At 53.9% G+C, this 18,457-nt stretch overlaps 6 protein-coding genes across 6 annotated transcripts; 2 read left to right on the plus strand and 4 right to left on the minus strand.

The window, feature by feature from the left end:
- Positions 1 to 125: 125 nt before the first annotated feature.
- Positions 126 to 1,301, minus strand: PODANS_2_12880 (uncharacterized protein; the record flags this gene model as incomplete). Its single annotated transcript, XM_001912071.1, has 3 exons — positions 126 to 445; positions 499 to 652; positions 708 to 1,301. 3 exons carry the CDS (start codon positions 1,299 to 1,301, stop codon positions 126 to 128), a joined length of 1,068 nt encoding a protein of 355 aa, XP_001912106.1.
- Positions 1,302 to 1,825: 524 nt separating this feature from the next.
- Positions 1,826 to 3,670, plus strand: PODANS_2_12890 (uncharacterized protein; the record flags this gene model as incomplete). Its single annotated transcript, XM_001912072.1, has 1 exon — positions 1,826 to 3,670. The coding sequence occupies one exon, from the start codon at positions 1,826 to 1,828 to the stop codon at positions 3,668 to 3,670; it is 1,845 nt and encodes a 614-aa protein (XP_001912107.1).
- A 1,124-nt stretch (positions 3,671 to 4,794) lies between these two features.
- On the minus strand, positions 4,795 to 7,960 carry PODANS_2_12900 (uncharacterized protein; the record flags this gene model as incomplete). Its single annotated transcript, XM_001912073.1, has 3 exons — positions 4,795 to 6,007; positions 6,060 to 6,166; positions 6,218 to 7,960. The coding sequence occupies 3 exons, from the start codon at positions 7,958 to 7,960 to the stop codon at positions 4,795 to 4,797; spliced, it is 3,063 nt and encodes a 1,020-aa protein (XP_001912108.1).
- Positions 7,961 to 8,961: 1,001 nt separating this feature from the next.
- Positions 8,962 to 11,136, minus strand: PODANS_2_12910 (uncharacterized protein; the record flags this gene model as incomplete). The annotated part of the gene is made up of 2 exons (XM_001912074.1): positions 8,962 to 10,988; positions 11,046 to 11,136. 2 exons carry the CDS (start codon positions 11,134 to 11,136, stop codon positions 8,962 to 8,964), a joined length of 2,118 nt encoding a protein of 705 aa, XP_001912109.1.
- Positions 11,137 to 14,620: 3,484 nt separating this feature from the next.
- On the plus strand, positions 14,621 to 15,172 carry PODANS_2_12920 (uncharacterized protein; the record flags this gene model as incomplete). Its single annotated transcript, XM_001912075.1, has 3 exons — positions 14,621 to 14,770; positions 14,829 to 14,964; positions 15,021 to 15,172. 3 exons carry the CDS (start codon positions 14,621 to 14,623, stop codon positions 15,170 to 15,172), a joined length of 438 nt encoding a protein of 145 aa, XP_001912110.1.
- Positions 15,173 to 16,159: 987 nt separating this feature from the next.
- PODANS_2_12930 (uncharacterized protein) lies at positions 16,160 to 17,794 on the minus strand (the record flags this gene model as incomplete). Its single annotated transcript, XM_001912076.1, has 2 exons — positions 16,160 to 16,439; positions 16,512 to 17,794. 2 exons carry the CDS (start codon positions 17,792 to 17,794, stop codon positions 16,160 to 16,162), a joined length of 1,563 nt encoding a protein of 520 aa, XP_001912111.1.
- Between the last annotated feature and the right edge of the window lie 663 nt (positions 17,795 to 18,457).

Consider the following 18,457-nt stretch of genomic DNA (forward strand, 5'->3'; position numbering starts at 1 on the left):
TCATCAATCATATATCTCATTTTGTACACCCCGTCACTCATCTATCATTTTGGTATATTGCCCTTTTTTACCCCCTTTTCCCATCCCAACACCCCTTTTTGACATTCCTTTTCTGTTTCCCAAAATCAAAGCCACTCCACACTCCAAATCTTCTCGCCAGCACGATATGGCACAATCTCAGCCTGCTCGCTCTTCAAGCTCTCCTCAACAGTGGCACCATCCTTCTTCAGCAAGATCTTCTTGTCAGAAGGAGGCAAGCCGTAGAACTTGCGGCCATAGGAGGAGAAGAAACCGGCCAAAGCTTCGTCAGTGACGTCCGAGTCGGAAATGTCACCGCGGGCGATGCCCTCCTCAAGAGCCTTGAGGACGTAGCCGAGGGCGTAAGGCTGGGTGAAGACACCGGCGGCGGTGTTGCCCTTGCCCTTCTTGGAGGAGATATCGTGGGCTGGTTGTATGTTAGTGCCTGCTAACAGTGCAAAGGAACGGAATGAAACATACGAGCACTGTCAGTACCAAGGAAGAACTTCCCCTTGGAGGACACAACAGCCTGAAGAAGAGCCCGACGGTCCTCGGGGGACTTGGCAGAGGGCTTGCAGTAGTGGTGCACATTGGCGGACCAGTCATCCACCAGCAAGCTCAAGTGATGAGCAGTCTATCATTCTCAGTCAGCACTTCACCCTTCCCCAACCCGTCACAGTTTCACTCACAATAGTCCCCACAACATCCTCCCCAAACTCCCTCACAGCCTCCACCGCCTCCCCAGTAGTGCAATGCTCCAACACAATCTTCAACTTGGGGTACTTGCCCACCAAGCTCCTCAGCGTAGGCAAGAACCTGCTCTCCGCATTCATCACCGTAACCCCCTCCTTGCTATCACTCGGCACCTCCCCGTGCAAGTTCAGCACAATCCCTTCCTTCTCCATAGCCTTGAGCACCTCGTCAAAAGGCTCAAAGCTCACGACACCCCATTGGCTGTTGGTAGTCGCTCCCTTGGGATAAGCCTTCACACCGGAAATGCCAGCCTTCTTGGCGTTGGCAATCTCCTCGGGGGTGATGGAGGAGTGAAGGTACAAAGACATGAGGTAATTGACGCTTGGGTCGATGGCTTCCAAGGCGGACTTGTACTCGAGAGCAGCGTCGACAGAGGTGACGGGGACAGGGGCGAGGTTGGGCATGACGAAGACGGTGTCGATGCCGGCTGGGCGGATGGTGGGCGTGACGAGGGAGGCGATGGGGCCTGGGGCGTTGCGGAGGTGGACGTGCATGTCCGCTGCTGAGGGGAGGGTGTAGGTGTCTTTCATTTTGGCGGTGATGTCGGGGTTATGAGTTGGGGTGTGTGGCTTGAAGAAAAGTGCTATTCCAGTGAAAAATAGTGAGTTGTGTAAGTGGAAAAGTGAAACGGAAAAGTGAGGTTGAAGATGGGGAGGGTGTGGAGTGAGAGGTGAGTAGTGAGATAGCTTGGCGGAAGGCATAAAATTGTGCACGGGTTAGGGTTTAAGGTGCTGGCTTAGCACCCCTTTCATCTGAACCATAATTTTCCAACATCATTGCAAAGAATGCTACTGAACAGCCATGTACTCATTATGTCGAGAGCATTCTTCAGGCCCAAAGTAAACTGAAAGATGGACACGGATAACCATTCTCGTGGCCCTTGGGCCATTACCCAGACAAGGGTGCGACTTACAAATCAATATAACATCAATGACGTCCCGCCTTTTCACTTCATCTTGAACCCTTTCTAATCTCAACAAATCAATTGGAATATGAAAATTTATCTGCTCATAAATCAATAGTAACCCCTCATCATCTCTTCTTCAATTCCAAAATGACAGTCGGTCTCACCGAGGACCGTCTTGGGCCCGGTGCTGACGACGGGTCCGGCAGCTCCACCACCTCAGCAACCATCGCCGCTACCGAGCAAACACCCCTTCTCGCGTCCGACACATCCTCAGTCACCATCGCCCGTCACATCTCCCTTGAACGAGAGTCAACAGTCCATAATGAGCCCTCAGAGGAAGATGAACACCCTCCCCTGGGCTGGAAAAGAGGCACAGCCATCATCTTATCCATGTGGGCTCTTATCTTCCTCCAAGCAGCCAACATGTCTGGCATCAGCACCACTCAATCTTCCATTGCTGAGGACCTGGATGCCTACCAAAACGCCATGTGGTTTACGTCTTCGTACATGATTAGCGTGTCCTCCACCGCTCCTCTTGTTGGTCGTCTGTCCATGATATTCTCGCCTGGGGTGATGGTGCTCATATGCTCGACGTGGTTTGCCATTGGGGCGGTTATTGTTTCGGTTGCGCCTACATTCGGGGTGTTTATCCTAGGCAGAGTGTTGTGTGGTGTTGGGAGCGGTGGGATCATGACACTGTGTATGATACTGGTTATCCAGCTCACCTCCAAGAAGAAAAGGGGGCTGTGGATCGGACTAGTAAACGCGGGCTTCACCATAGGAGTCTCAACAGGCGCAGTGGTATTCGGTGCACTCCTCCCAGTCATAGGATGGGTAAGCTCCCCCTCCCCTATTCAACCATCCCTTCCAGAACTAACCTTTCCCCTCCCCCAGCGCCTCCTCTTCGGATCTCAAGCCCCCCTCTCCTTCCTCGCCGGCCTGGGCGTATTCCTCAGCATCCCCCACCGCCCCTCCACTCACCACTCCCGCGACAAATCCCTCCTCACCAAACTCTCCAGCATCGACTACCTCGGCGCCCTCACCCTCACCGCCACCATCACCTCCCTGTTATACGCCCTCTCAACCTACACCCGTGCCCCCCTAGCTCTATCCCTCCTCTCCCTCTCCCTCTTCCTACTAATCGAATCCCGCCACCCCGACCCCATCATCCCTCTCCCCATCCTCTCCTCCCGCGGCGTCTTACTATCTTGCCTGTCCCAACTAGGCTTCATGGCCTCGCGGTGGACAGTCCTCTTCTACGCCCCCATCTTCATCCTGGCCGTCCGCGGCCTCTCCCCCGCCCTCGCCGGCTCCGTCCTCATCCCCACCAACCTCGGCTTCGGCATCGGGGGTCTGCTCGTAGGCTGGCTGCACATCAAGCGCTCCGGCTCCTTCTGGCTGCCCTGCCTCTTATCCCTCTTCATCTTTGGCTGCTCCCTCTTTGAACTCTCGTTCGTGAGCAACCACGAGACGAGATACGGGGTTTATATCGCCGTGGTCTTCATCAACGGGTTGTGTACCGGCGCAGCGGTGAACTACACGCTCGCTCACCTGTTGCATCTCGCACCGGCAAAAGACCATTTTATCGTTACAAGTTTGCTGGCTACGTTTAGGGGTTTCGCGGGGAGTTTTGGGACGGGGATTGGGGGCGGGGTTTTCAACCGGGTTCTGAGAGGTAGTTTAACACGGGGCTTTCTGGAGCTGGGGCATGGGGAGTTCACGGACCGGAGGGAGAAGTTGATTACCGTTTTGGTGGGCAGTCCGGCCGCTGTCTGGCAAGAAGGGGTACTCAGCAAGATGGAACGGGGGGTTGCTGTGGGCGGGTATGAGATGGCGCTGAGAAAGTTGTACATGGGTGCCGCTGGGGTGACGGTGGTGGTGTTGATTTTGCAGTGGGCCACAGGCTGGAAGGGGGTGGAAGACGAGACAAAGACAGATGAGGAGGGGATTAGAGAGGCCATGGTGGAGGCTGATCCCGCCATGGAGGCTTAAATCTAGAGTTGGTATATTTCCGTCAATTTAAGAAAAACGATGCAAGGAGTTCACGATACAGTCTAGTCGGTTATAAGAATGACCATGTAGACCTGAACAATGGCCGAAGTCCTGTAAACGTACGTGCTTTTAATTCTTCACCAATATCACTATCACCCCTCTCTCATCTACATCTACTACCCCCCCCCCCCCTCCCATCATTTTACACCCAAAGATACCCACCGCTCAACATCCGATACCATCCCACCTTTCCTTATTCGGTTTTCCCTCTCATATGCATCACATACATTCCGTCCCCTCGTTCCTACCACCCCAGGAAATTATCTAGAGAACTAGGAAGAGTCATCCATTCGTATCATTCGTCCATTTTCCCCTCCCCAAGTCCCAAACAAAACCCCATTATCCTTTTTTTGTTTTGTACTCCACCCACCCTCCCGTTCTAAAATTTTGCGTTTATGCCGAATATCAGGGCATGGTTGTTTCTGGTCCAGCTATATCTAGAGACATAGTAGAGGTCGAGAAGTACTGCGTGAAAATCCACAACTGTAAGTATGTCATTTTGGGTATGTATAGTTGGATATGTTGTGTGAATGCCGTGGCGAGATCAAATGGAAGAAGAAAAGTGTGTTTGATGTCGGATTGTGGTGAAATAGGAGGCGGGGGGATTAGTCGGAAATCGAGGTGATCGTATCTTGAGTATAAAAAGTATTCGGGAGAGGCAGTGATGGAAAAAGGAGGACGTGAAGTATTACGCTTCACACAGGTATGGGTGGTGGCGAGACAAAGATTGGCGCCCTGGTCCCTTGCTCCTCCCTTCAGCAAGACAACATGGGTCGCCTGTGAAGCGCCTTCACTCCAAGGGCAGGAAGGTCAATCCTGCCGTCATCACGAGTTCATCGAAACAGAGAGTAGCTGGCTGCCATCTCCGCTAGTCGATAACCTAACTACACCGGCCGGCCGCCTGCCAGCCCTTTGTTGATCATTTCGCACCCGCGGTCTTGATATCTTACATCCTTCTAACCCATCCTCGCTTTTGAACGCCGAGAAAGCCTGTGCCATGTCGCACCAGGACTGGCTGGTCAGTGGACCAGTTCTTTGGAGATCACGTTCGAGGTAAAGGACTCTCAAACGCGCTGGTAGAACAACAAGTAAGCAACCTTGTTGTCCTTGATGCTGTCCTTGTGCTGCTTAGGGGGCAGCTTCTGTCCGTTGGTAGCCGGTGTGTTGACAACGCTGCTCCACTTCTTGCCACCGGCCGCTTGCTTCCAGCCATCGTCGTCGCCGGTATCCTCATCATTCATGGCACCGAATCTGTTGCTACCAGTGCTGTCCTTTTGGTTACCAGAGCCAGACTTGGCCTGTTCTTCCTCGGCACCACCCTCAGCCACATCTTCGCTGCGCACACGGCGGATAACGGTGTCATCGATACGAATCCATTCTCGGCCATCCTGTCGGCGAACATCTACTGTGTAATGACCGCCACTGGCATTCTTACCATGATGGTACACAACAGCCGTCAGCTTGTATCGAGGAACACCTTCGTGAACCGTGCTGTTGCGTTGAGAGCGAGACAGAACCTCTTGTGGGAATTCGAACTCGAGAGGATAGCCAATCTTCTTCCAGATCTTGACAGTACCACCTTGACCCTCGGCGTCGAATTGGAAACGCTTGAGGTGCAAGATAAGAACAGGAGGAACCGATTCAATGAAGATCTGCTTAGTGGCCTTGACGTTCTTGCCGTGGGGCGAGTTGAAATCGCCGTGGAGTGTTTCCGGTCGAGTTAGACCCTTCAGGGCGTCAATGATGTTGCGAATCTCGGGCGCACCAATGTCAAGTTGCAGCGGCTCGTAAGGCTCCAGCGTGACCGAGGTCTTGTTGCCAGGAACACGCAGTTCAGAGCGCAACTTCCCACCGAAGATCTTGTTGATGGGTGAAGCGAGTGAATGGCCAGAAGACCGAGTAACAGCAGCGCGTTGACGGGGGCCAACCTCAAGCCAATCATCAGCGCCCTCGAGCGATCCGTTTGGCTTGGAAGTGGTGGGAGAAGACGGAGTTGAGTTCGGTGCGGTAGAAACTGCTGAAACAGGGGCAGTACGCATCACCTGGGCACACTCGTCGTGTAGACCTTCAAGAAGGAACCCAAGGAACTCTTGGGCGTCTTGTTGGTGACCACGCCTCATGCTGGCAAAGCGGGGAAGTTTGCGAATGGCTTCGTAAACAAACTCAGGGGTGAAAGACTCGCCATATTGCTCAAGCTCTTCCGGCTTCAACCGTCTCTGGAGGAGGTCAGTTGACGTAGCAGAGTCGATAATCTTAAATTCACGCATGAACATGATCCTGCACTTTTGCGTTAGTCAACGCTAACTCAGACGGTCGTGTTGCAACTTACAGTGCATCGATCAAAGGCGTTTCGCTCTTGAAACTGTGAGTGGCCTTCTTGGACACTTGATCCAGAAAGTCGTAGAACGGAATGCAGAAAATCAAAACTTGAAGAACCTGCATTGCATCAGTATCAACTATTGTAACTTGAGACCAGAGTCAACTCACAGAATTCATGTAACACATATTTCCAGTGTTGACCAAGCCTCTGGGCTCAATAAAGGGCAGCTTGTCAATACCAGTAGGACGGTAGGCCTGTAAAGCCTCGGCAAGAGAATCCGCCTTGGAACTGGGGAAACTTCCAACGGCTCCAGATGCAGCGGTAGAGACATCGGCAGCGTTGCCATTGGTGTGGACGCGAGGAGCTGCGGCAGTAGAGGCCACAGCAGAGGGAGCTGCACTGGGCTTTGCGAACAAAGCGGCCCAGGCCTTGGGTTTTGCAGGAGCTGGAGTTGGAGCTGGTGCGGCTTGGGCAGGAGCAGACTCAGTCTCGGACTTCTCGCCCATGCCATTCACCTGGCGAGCACCCTCGCCGGCCTCGGTCGACTTTTCGTCTTTGGTGGGAGCAACGGAAGTTTGCTGAACAGCTGTCTTCTCCACCGCTTGCAGCTCCTTTGGAGCAATCCTTGGAATTACTGGGAGAACGGGAACCGCAGGAACTGTGGGAAGTGCCGGGATAGCTGAGCGAGTAGCAGGCTTCACGGTCGTGCTGGGGCTGACTGCCACTGCGATGGATGCCTGGGTCGTTTGGGCAGAACTTGGCGTGGTTGGGGGTGTATCCTCTACCTGCTGCTCATGGGTGGACGGTGTCTCCGAACGAGCGGTGGCAGCCTCAGTTACTTCAGCCTTAACGGTGGTTTCCGCATTAACAACTGGCTCCTCCTTAGGTTCTGTCTGCTCCGGCTGCTCTGGCTGCTGAGCCTCCGCCGGTTTCTCGAGAATCAAATTAGGAGTGCTAGAGACCGGGCGTCTTCTCCTCGACTTTGGGGCACGAGCGGGGAATCCAGCTTCGGGATTGGAGAACCATGGCAGCTTTGACAATACCTTCTCAGATGGCGAAGTGATGGGGTGGACTTCAGATGTTGCCGGGGTGGTTGCCATGTTGAACGGACCCTCCACCACAGAAGCTGCTGGCGTCTCTACCGCGACCTCTACTTGAGTCTCTACCGGGGCCTCTGCTTCAATCGCCGCTTCTTGTTGCTCAGGCTGAACCTCAGCAGGGGATTTGACTTCCGAGGCACGATAAGCCTCCTGGTTATACTCCTGCGGGAACGGCTGCTGCTGCTGCTGGGGCACAAAGGGTTGGAACTCTGGCTGAATAGGTGGTTGTGCTTCGTGGACGTGCAGTGGCTGAACCGGAGGCTGCACCTCGTGATTATGCAACGGCTGATGTGAAGCTGGAATAAACTCGCGGAAAGGGGGTATGGTCGAGGGGGGAATCGTCGTAGGAGGCGGAACGGCAAATGAATGGGTTGTTGACGGGGTAAGCGGGGCAACGACCGGGGGCATAGCAGAAGGGGGCGGTTGGTATGGCGAAGACACAATCGGCGAGTGCTGGGCGGGTCTGCCATAGGGCTGGTGCAGAGGGACATACTGCTGCACAGCAGGCGGCGAACGAGTGTAAGGGGCGTGATTGTACTGGGGCGGAAGGTAAGGTTGCGGCATGGCGCCAGTATGATACTGCTGGTAAGGCATGTAGTAGGGCTGGTTCGGCGGGTAGGGGTTCATGTACTGAGCCCCATGGCTGTACATGGAGGGGTTGACATGATGCTGGTGTTGCTGGTACTGGTAACCATGAGCAGGCCCATACTGGTGACGATTTCCACGGCGAGGAGGAGGCGGACCTCCTCCCATGTCGGCGCCTCCTTGCATCTGCTGCCCAGCCGGCAGATGCGCGCGATTGTTCATCATGCCGGCCTGGGTTGGGAGCTGTGGCGGCAGCTGCTCACTGAAGTGAGGGCCACCGCGGCGGACTGGGCGTATACCAGGTGGGAGCCCCGGTGAGGGCGGGATCTGGCGATGGAATTCGAAGGGTTCGGCGCGGGCGTCAATGATGGGCAACGTTGGGGGTGGGTTGGCGGCTGTTGCCGGGAGAGAGCAAGAGGCGAACTTGGAGCGGCGGGAACGAAATGCCCGACCTGTCTGACTTGGCAGTGTCGGAGCTGGCGGCAGTGGGTGGGTGGTGGTGGTGGTGGTGGTGCCGGTGCCGGTGCCGGTGCGCGTCGTTTGCTGGCGTGCGGTGCGCCGGTTCTAGGCAATCAAGACAAGTCGTTGTCAGTTCGGCCTCGACGGTTTCGATGAGTCGTTGCTCCGGCGGGTGCAGGGGGCCAGAGACACGGTGCGGCACATTGGACAGCGTGCTGCCAGGACGCGGGGGGACGGTACAGCACACGGGAAAGTGATGCTGGATGGATAGAGCCAACCTCTGGGTGAAAACCAGGTGTGAGGCCTTGCGTGGTGGTTGACAAAATTTAAACCGCCTCCTTTCGAGAAACCAAAGAAAGGGCCCAAAGCTAAGAGGCCTAGCCGACGCTCGGACTGACCCTAACCCTAAGGCAACGTCCGTTCGTTCAGGCCGCCTCAAGACCCGCTGCGATTCTGCAGCCCCCCAAGATCAGATCAACATGGCAATTCTCTTCAGACTGCAAACAGAGTCTCGGAGAATTAATGCTATCTAATAATAATACAAAACATGTCCCAGTGTTGCAACCCCAGCATCGGAGTAAAAGACAACACAGATGGATCACCTCACTGAAACCCGCGCCAGAAAGGATAGTAGCGGGCAGTTGGTAGCCAAAGAAGGGTGTTGGAGAACTGAGTAAAAGGGTATCGATCTTCAATATAATTCTAGAATTCAAAAAAACCCCACGCTTCTTTTTGTTGCTGTTGTTTTACAAACCCAGCAAGCACTTTCACTCATCTTTAAACATCCATTTCCCACCACCAACTTTCATGGCATCTCGCCACCGCTCCTCGATTTGCTTCCTCCCCCTCCTCGCTGCCTCTTCTCTGTTCTCTTCCATTTCCTGCGTCGTAGGCATATCAGGGTTCCAATAACCAGGCGGGGACGGTTGCCTCTGAAATCTCTCGCGATGCCGTCCAAACTTGTTTGCTATTTGCTGGCTCTTTGCTTTCATCCAAGTTTCCCGCCGTTCCTCACGTGTCATCTCGATTAGTTTATGGGCATGGGGTCCCAGGTACTCCTCCATCATTTGGATATCTGCCATGCGGGACAACACGCCGGAGCCTGTCGCGTTGAATTCAGACTCTGCAACGGCCCGGTAATGTCGACCGCAGCAGTTGTAGTCATTGCACCCTGTCAACTCGGCCCGGTCAGCCTTGCCACGCACGACTTCGTTGAAGGCATGTTTGTGACCGTTGTTGAACTTGGGGTTTACTTTGAAATCCTCAAGTCTCAGCTGTCCCAATGGCTTATCTCGAAGCCGACGTGCTTTGGGTCTGGACGTTCTGTCGTTGGCCTGCCTCGGCCGTGAAACAGTTGATGGTGATTCTATGCCCCCGCGAACTGGATGGAGAGGTCTGAGAGGAGTGACCTCGGATTCTGGTGAGGCCTTGTCGGGAAATGATTGGAGTCTTCCAGCAGCCTTCTTGGGCGGCTTGGTTGGCCGCCATGGCTCAAATTCTTCGTCAGACCCATCCTCGGCGACTTCGGCAACTTCATAATCCAGGTTTCGATGAGTGTTTTGAGCTGTCCTCTGCTTGCGTGAGATGTCCGAAACCTCCGACATGCTTTGTTGGGCTAGTTCAACACTCTCTGCAATAAACAGGGTCGGTCTCGGTGCGGTTGATGGGTTCCCGGCTGTCGTTCTCGGATACAGCAGTCTGGAGGTTTGATCGGGTTGCGGAGTGCCATCATCGTCCTCACGAAGAGTTTGGCGCCAGATTTCACGTTGCTTTCTGGGTGTCGGCATGCCCCTAGAACCCTCGTCCAGGTCAATGCTTTCATGGGGGGCAAAGACAGCTGCTTCACCCATCACTACCGGGTCGGAACTGACTTCGGTTTTGATCTTGCGAGGTGGAGGAGGCATGTTGTTGTTGTTGTTGTTGTTATCGGACGCGTGTTTCCGCTTACGCAGACTGCGCTCAGAAACAACAATCGGGCCATCAGACGAAGGTTCTTCTTTGACCCTGATAGGACTGGCCTCCCGTTTGCAAGGTGGTAACGGTGGGAGCTCAGGCGCCTCCGTGGGTTGGTCTGGATCATCAGATGCACCATCCTCAGCAGATGGACCTTGCTCGATACTGACTATTCTCCCTCGTCTGTGGAGCTCGTCAAAAGCCGGAGTAGAGTGTCTCATGGTATAATCTGCTTCGTTCGGTCTGGGCCCAGGGGAAAGATGCGACAACGAGTCCGTATTGAGCCCTAAATCGCTTGGTGATTCACGGGACTCATATATAATCGCCCGCTCCGTACCAGTCCCCTCTGCATGGTGTCGAGTATTCGCATCTTGCTGCTTCAGTCTTGTTTCCAGCTTGTTAATCTTCCTCTCCAAGGCATCGGCATACGTGATCCACGTGTCTCTCTCCTCTCGTGCAGCTTTTGACACCTCCCTTGCAGTGTCGTAACTCTCCTGCACCTTCTTGAGTCGTTCCTCCACCTGCTCCTTCTTCTTCCAAAGTTTGCCATAATTCTTTTCCCAGTCCGGGTTCTCGATGTCGCCCGATGATGAAACCGTACTCGGCGCGCGGATCGTTCTGTTAGGGGAAAATTCCCCGAGGACTCGTCGGACCGGAGTGTTGACATCGTACTTGGCTGGTAATATCGGTGGCTTGGTGTGCTTCTGTCGCAGCTGCTCCAGCTCTTGGCGGAGAGATCGATTCTCTTGTTCAAGGACCTCGGCCCTAGAGGCAGCATCTTTGAGCTGCTGCAGTTCTATTTCAAAAGTTGCATTCCGTCTATCTTCTCTTTGTCGAACCTCTGGCAAAACCATATTGTTAGTTGTCTGGACGAGAAACCGGGCATGGAAACTCTTACCGGCCTCAATGTCATGGCCAATTGTGTCGCACACAGACTCTAGCGCAGCAATCAAAGCTGGCCGCCCCTTCCGTTCCCAAGATTCCGTCATGATAGGGCCAAGCAAAAATATGAGGAGGATGCATTTCGGACAGTTGCAGGAAATCTTATACTCTGGCAAGACGCCTAGGCAGAAGCGCTGGTGGGTTGCATGGGTTGCATGGATTGTTCCTCCGTAAACGCCAACGAACCACGCGTCACGTCATAGCTCAGCTTCCATGTTGTACAAAATAACGGGGTGCTACCTGGAAACACGGCCTTAGCAAAGTTTAGAAACTTTGAAAAATACCTAAGGTGGCCGTTAGGCAGTTATGAATGCTTTAGGTAGGCCAGGATTGAAGGATCCTGTATAACCCAGATAAATCTTTCCAAAAGGGTAAGGTAGAGAAATACGCTCAAGTCTTTTCAATACCTGACTCTTGTGTCAGTCCCTATTTTCTGTCGACAACGTGACAACGCGAGAATGCGACGCGACTCATCCAAGTACGTGCTCACGTGAGAGGGGCTATTTGGACCACCTCGCCACCCAACACCCCGCCTTGGTGCGACATCGTCCCTGCATGCCTGGTCGCCATCGTTGCACCAGCAGTTGACGGCGGTGCTGGTCTTGTATCCCAACGTTTCTTTGTGCGAGTTGGCCAGATATCAAACCGTGACTAATTAGATAGCCCAGGATGCTTTTGCCGCCTTCCACGATGTCTTTGGACATTGCTTGATAGCCACGTTGCCTCGCATCTGCTTCCTCGGCCAGTCAACCCCACAAAGCCTTGGTCCCGGACCCCTTGAATCAGATATGCAGGTCAAGACACCATCCACAAAAAAGGCAATGGCGAGATATTCCAGATCTTTGGTAGCATATACGAAGGCTTCCCCGCAACATCACCTTGTCCCCTACCACGACTAGGTCTACTGACATAAAATTGCCCCTGTCGACATAGGCGGCCAGATATCATGCCACGTCTTCTCACAGCCACTCAGCTATCCCTACCCTCGGCCCGGATTGACTGATATCGGATCACAGTGGTAGTAGGCTTATCAGATCCAACCCATGGCCCATCGTTCTGTTAACGAGCCTCCCTTCCCGCGCGGATACTTGGCTTCCGTGTCACCAGCCATCGCAATTGACGCAGGCGCACTTCTGGTCCGTTAAATCTGTTCTATGACCAGACCGGTCTCCGAACCAAGGCTGAGATGCCGGCCAGAAGGGACAGCTATGACGAACAGGCTGAAAAGGAGGCTCTTCCACAACACCAGATCATCCAATCCCCAATTGCCTGGTAAGTGGCAATGCGGCACATCCGGCAATCAAACATACGAACACCCTTCCCAGAGAATTCCAGAGAGACACCCGGGAGAAGGGGCGCGTAGGGCCGCGTTGAGTGCCATGCCAGGACAATAGCCTCGGAACAGTTCCAGAAATCGCCCCGGGTTCGTCTCTTTCTCGCAGTTACTTCCCTGATATCTGCTTCCGAATAGTCTGTGCGAGTAGACATGTCCGGGATAGCAATATGGAGAGTTGCGAGAAGGGTATTTCAGCTTCTGTCATGTTGAGGCGCATGCGGAGGCAGATAACCATTTGCTGCAGGAAAGATGAAGCCAACAAGGGACCACGTATCAGTGCTGCATTGGCTCCATGGCGAGCTGTTGAAATTATTGGAAGAGATGGGGGAAGGGAGTAGCAGTTCAGACAAAAAGGAGGTCCACCATCTAGCCCAAGTGCTATGCAGGGGCTCTGCTGTAGCCGTGCCTGGACGCCATATGTATACAACCCTCGGCCCAGGATGCCCTTTGTGGCGGACGAGTGAGATTCCCATATCCAACAGGGCAAGTGTGAACCGCAAACTGCAGGGCTAGTCACAGCACAGTGTAGATATACCGTACGGTCAGGTACCGTGACAGCAACTTTGAAAGCTCACTGGTGGGCGCGCCCAGCCGTCTACTACCAGTGCCACCTAATGAGATCACGAGTTGCAACAGACCAATCTAGATGTACCGTCTGATGAGATTCAAGCTTGATAAACCGGTTGGTAGCAAGGAAGAAAGTGCGACAAACGGACGGCAGCAACAAGTGGCTGGCCCCTCACACGCCAGCCTAAGCAAGATACCTAGTACATAGAGAGATATAGCCACTTGTAGCAGCAATTGAAGCTCAGAAATTTGCATCCAGGTGCCCTCAGGATCTCAGACTCCAAGATCGACATCCTCTGCGCCACAGCCGACCTCTGACGGAGGTTGACGGAGGCTGAAAGATTGCTCCGGTCAGAGGAGAATTGCTGGGAACTGGAAGCTCCAGAGACTGCCAATTCAGGCGAGGTCGCTTGTGAGCAGGGGTGCCCCACACAGACTGTCCGTCCAGAAAATTTCAATCACTCACAAACCACACAGCAGCACCCGCTCCTTCGCTCGACTTTTTTTCTGCCCCGACTCTCCTAACCTCGCTATTCACCGGAGCAGTACTTTAGTTCCCCGTTCCCCTCCAACCGTTGGCAGCTTTCCTCCCTCTCCATCCAACAACAACAACTTTTCCCCCATCAATTGTGTTGTGCGTCTGCCATTCACACAAACTTACCAAAGGTCAGTAAATACCCCACACCGTCACACCTACCCACCAATCGCCCCCCCCACCTTTCCCAAGTTTGAGTTTGCGCCCTCACATTCCCCAACCTGCCGACGCCAAAACAATTTTTATTTTCGACCCAAACTTCCCTGACATCGTCGTCTCGCCCATCAATTTTCGATTAGCTGACTCTTGTCGACGACCGCACAGTTTCGATATCCTCTTCACAAACCTCACAACAATCCACCAACCCCACTACACTATCACAATGGATTCCTACGGTTCCCAAGGACGTGCCTGCTTCACCTGTGAGTTTGCCCCCGTCCGTCCAGTCTCGACGACTTTCCTACTCTTCCCTTGCCCGATACTGTGACTTCGATGCCCTCGCTACACACACCGCATGGCTGCTTTCATCGGGTGGTCTGCACATGATATACGCCTCGAGTATACGCTTGGCTTTCTACGTCCGCATGACCCTTCATGTCATGTTCTGTTTGCAGTCGGATCGTTGGATGTCGGTCTGCGCATCAGAGTCGAACCCTTCCCTCTGCTTGGATGCCATCGCACTGGATCACTGTCTTCATTGGAACCGACTTTCCATGTTGGGACATCCTGGTTGGACAGCTTATAGCAGTGGGAAACCCTCCTGCCTTTCTTGGCAAAGAGCACCCCGCACTACATCACCATGACACCGCCTGACTTTTGTTGTGTGAGGGAGAGAAGATCTAACATGAGAGAAATATAGGCGGGCAGACCACTCATCAGGTATGACACCGGCGACGAGAGACTCCTTACCGGAGAGAGGTATTGTCCTGTTTGGTTTCGAGTCACTGACATGTTGCAAATAGGCCCGCGACTGCCCCAACAAGGGTGCCGCCAAGTGCTATAACTGTGGCAGTAGGTTACCCTGAAGACATACTTCGCTCGAGATGGACAGAAGACTGATCAGAGATGTTTGCGCTTTACAGTTGAGGGCCACATGAGCCGTGACTGCCCCGAGGGTCCCAAGGACACCAAGACCTGCTACCGCTGCGGCCAGGCCGGCCATATCTCTCGCGACTGCCCCACCGGTGGTGACCAGGGTCCACGCCAGGGTGGTGGTGGTGGCAGCTCTGCTGAGTGCTACAAGGTCAGCTCCTGCTATTCGGTGTACCACAGTCAGACGCCTGTACTAAATCTGTTGTCAGTGCGGCGAGGTCGGCCATATTGCCCGCAACTGCCAGAAGGGCGGCAACTCCTATGGTGGTGGCTACAACTCCGGCTATGGTGGCAACTTCAACCAGAAGACCTGCTACTCTTGCGGCGGCATGGGTCATCTGTCCCGTAAGTTCTTCCACAACTTGTCTTGTTCATACAGACAGCTAACACGCACTCTTCAGGTGACTGCGTCAACGGCAACAAGTGCTATAACTGTGGCGTTTCCGGCCATCTCTCCCGCGAGTGCCCCAAGGAGTCTACTGGTGGCGAGAAGATCTGCTACAAGTGCCAGCAGTCTGGCCACGTCCAGTCCCAGTGCCCCAACAGCGCTTAAGTTGCGGGTGTAGCAGAGACGGAGCGATAGCATTTTTCTTCTCACCCTGTTCTTTCAGCCACTTTCAGCCTTTGCATTTTGCTATTTTCGTCAGGATGAGGGTAGAATGGAAACAAGTGGAGTTGTAGGGAGGGGGGAGGTAGCTCGGAGGTAGTTTGACGGCAGGGACCGGTGTGCGGCCGGTCCAGGTGAAGTGCTTGGTGTTCGCACATCGGCGCTTCGACGGTGCATTGCTGGTATCTCAGAGGCAATCTGGATATCGCTCCGCTTGGCATTTCCACGACCTGATTGCACGCAATCTAGGTCGGGACAAAGATTCCCCAAATTTTCCTTTTTTTCCTTTACTTGTTTTTACTATCGCAAAAAGTTACCCATTCGCAACTTGTCATGACACGACGATCATACGGACTTTTACCAGGGCAAACACGGAAAAGTTTTGCACAACCATATTGGCGTTTGGGACAGGCAGGGCTATCTCCAAATGGGATTCCGAGTCTTGCTCACGAAGGCAGCAGCAGAGAAGAGATCAACCAAGTCGCGGATCTGGGTTCTGGGTTTTATGGCAAAAACGGTTTTATGACTACTAGATCATGGATCGGGACTGGAAAAGGATTCACGAGAAGGGTCCATAGAAATGACAACTGGTCTGGTTCACAACAGTCGTGGTTCTCGTGCCATGTGTGTGTAGTGTTGAATTTTTGTTTAGAGTTGTGATATGTTCACCTGGCCTGAGGAAAGACATCACAAGCAAGTCAAGAATCAGAAAAGTCAATGGAGATCTTGAAATTCAAGCCTCTTGAGGGCCCTTCTGTATGTTGTTCTTACACCTCTAATCTGTGCTATTCCAAAAACAGATAACAAAAATATGTTTACCTCTTCCTATCCCTCATTACATCGGCCCCATGTCCTTGACTAGGTATTCAATCCCTTTCCAACCATTTTTTTTCTATTTTAGTTTTCTTTTCTTGTTTTCTGTCTCGCCACAATTTACAAGACAGCCTTGGGCATAAACTTCATAGCCTGCCTGACACCCAAATCACCAAGAACCTCCTCGGCACCGCCCAGGATGGAGTCAAACTTGTACGTCCTGTTGAAGTTCTCAATCACGCGGCCCATGCCGGTCTGGGTCAAACCGCGACCACCCCAGATCTGGACGGCCTCGTCGGCGATCTCGTGGGCGGCGCGGGTGCAAGACATCTTGAGGAGGGCGATGGGGCCGCCCATGTGCTTGGCTTGTTGGGAGTAGGACATGTTGCACATTTGGTAACTAATGATGACACAAAAGTTAGTGGGATGTTGTGGACAGATAGGTGGGGAAAGGGGGGAAAGGGTCGCTTACGTGATGGTCTCCAGCCAGGACTGGTGAGACTCGCAAAGGGCAATCATCTTAGCGAGCTTCTGGCGAATGACGGGCTGGTCGATGAGCCTCTTCTTGAAGACGATTCTCTGGTGAGCCCACTTGAGGCACTCCTCCGTTACGAGACGCATGTAGCGGATGGTGGCGCAGGCCATGGTCCACCGCTCGTGGTTGAAGTTGGAGAGGATGACATAGATGCCCTTGTTCTCCTCACCCAACAGGTTCTCGACAGGGACCTTGACGTTGTCAAAGGTGATGTAGGCGGTGCCGGCAGCGGGGGAGTACGAGGTCTTGATGGGCTTGGTCTCAACGCCCTCGCCGCGGGGGATGAGGAGCACCGACAAGCCCTTGCCGGTGTTGACACCGGTGACGAAGTAGTCAGAGAAGACACCGTTGGTGATCCACTTCTTGGTGCCGTTGACAATGTAGTGCTTGCCGTCGGGGGTCTTCTTGGCGGTGGTGCGGAGGCCGGCAACGTCGGAGCCGGCAAAGGCTTCGGTGATGGCGAGGCAGATCTTCTTCTTGCCAGAGAAGCACTCCTCCTCGACCTTGGCCTTGAGGGCGGGGTTCTTGTGGCCGTAGTTGAGAACGCAGGTGAGACCAATGACCATACCGGCCATGTTGCCGTCCTGGAAGCCGCGGCAGGCAGCGCGGACAGCCTCCTGGGAGCAGATCATGTCGTGGAAGTAGTCAAACTCCTTGCCGTCGACGGCACCATCGAGGAGGTTGACACCGTGGAGGTGCTTGCCGGGACCCATTCTCATGTGGAGGACACCAGCCTTGGACATGCGGTCGATAAGCTCCTGGGAGACGATCTCGCCGGAGCGCTCCTTCTCGAGAGCCTCGGGGGTGATGTACTTGTCGGTGAAGATGCGCATGGCCTTCTGGAGCTTGCGGTGGCTGTCCTTGAAGTAAGGGGACTTGAACTGGGGGGTGAGCCAGAGGGGCTCGGCATATGGGACGGTGGAAAGATCGCCAGCTTGGGGGGTGATGATGGACTGCTTCTCGCCCTCGATGGTGCCGATGGCAAGGTCAGAGTACTTCTGGAGAACCTCGTGTCTGTGAAGGTTGTAGAAAGCGGCAGTGGCATCGGTACCGGCAACCTGACGGAGGACAGCCTCACCACCGGGGTGGGCATCTAGGAACTCGGAAACATCGTAGACGACGGTGTCAATGACGAACCAGACACTATCTTCGGTGTTGTGCTTGGCGACCTCGGCGCGGGTGAAGGTCTTGGAGGGGACCTCGAGGACGGACGAGGACATGTTGATGGTTGTTGGTTGATCTTTGAGGGTTTCGAAATATAGAAAAGGGAGGGTATCACAGAGATGGATGGTGGAACAAGAAGCGGTGCCGCTGTCGCAAAGATCAAGACACACGGGAGAAACCTAAACAAAGAAACTGGTATCAACGAGGAAGAGAGGTTCACACAAGAAGAACAGGGAACAATGGGTCGAGGAAGGCTACCATGTGGTTTTTATTCAGATCTCGGGCCCAGCAACCTCCAGGCCATCATCACCTGGACCAGGGGGCATTCCTCCCCAATTGACCGCGGGTCACTGGACTTGATTCGGCAGGTTGTGTTGCCCGTGTTGTTGGACGACCTCGGCTTTGGAAGCTGGGCTGGGTCGGGGCCCTGGAATGTGGGGAATGCTCCAAAATCCGCATTGCATTGCCTGTGATTGGCTGCGTCTCCAAGCCCGTGCCAAGACTCTTCCAGGTCATCTTGAGCTTGCGCTGTGCGGAGCATGTGATGCTGCGTCGATGCTGTGGCACTCGGCCTGCGGATTGGAACTTCCGAGACGGCGCCATGACTCGGTTTCTTCAAAGACCATTGCCAGCTCAGAATCGGCGAAGATTCTCTGCCATTTTCAGGGGAATTCTGCCGAAATACTTCACGGAACCTTGTCAGACACGCTGTTTGGTGT

The sequence above is a fragment of the Podospora anserina genome, chromosome 2 (genome assembly GCF_000226545.1).
Source record: "Podospora anserina S mat+ genomic DNA chromosome 2, supercontig 2".
In the NCBI taxonomy this organism is placed as follows: Eukaryota; Fungi; Ascomycota; class Sordariomycetes; order Sordariales; family Podosporaceae; genus Podospora; species Podospora anserina.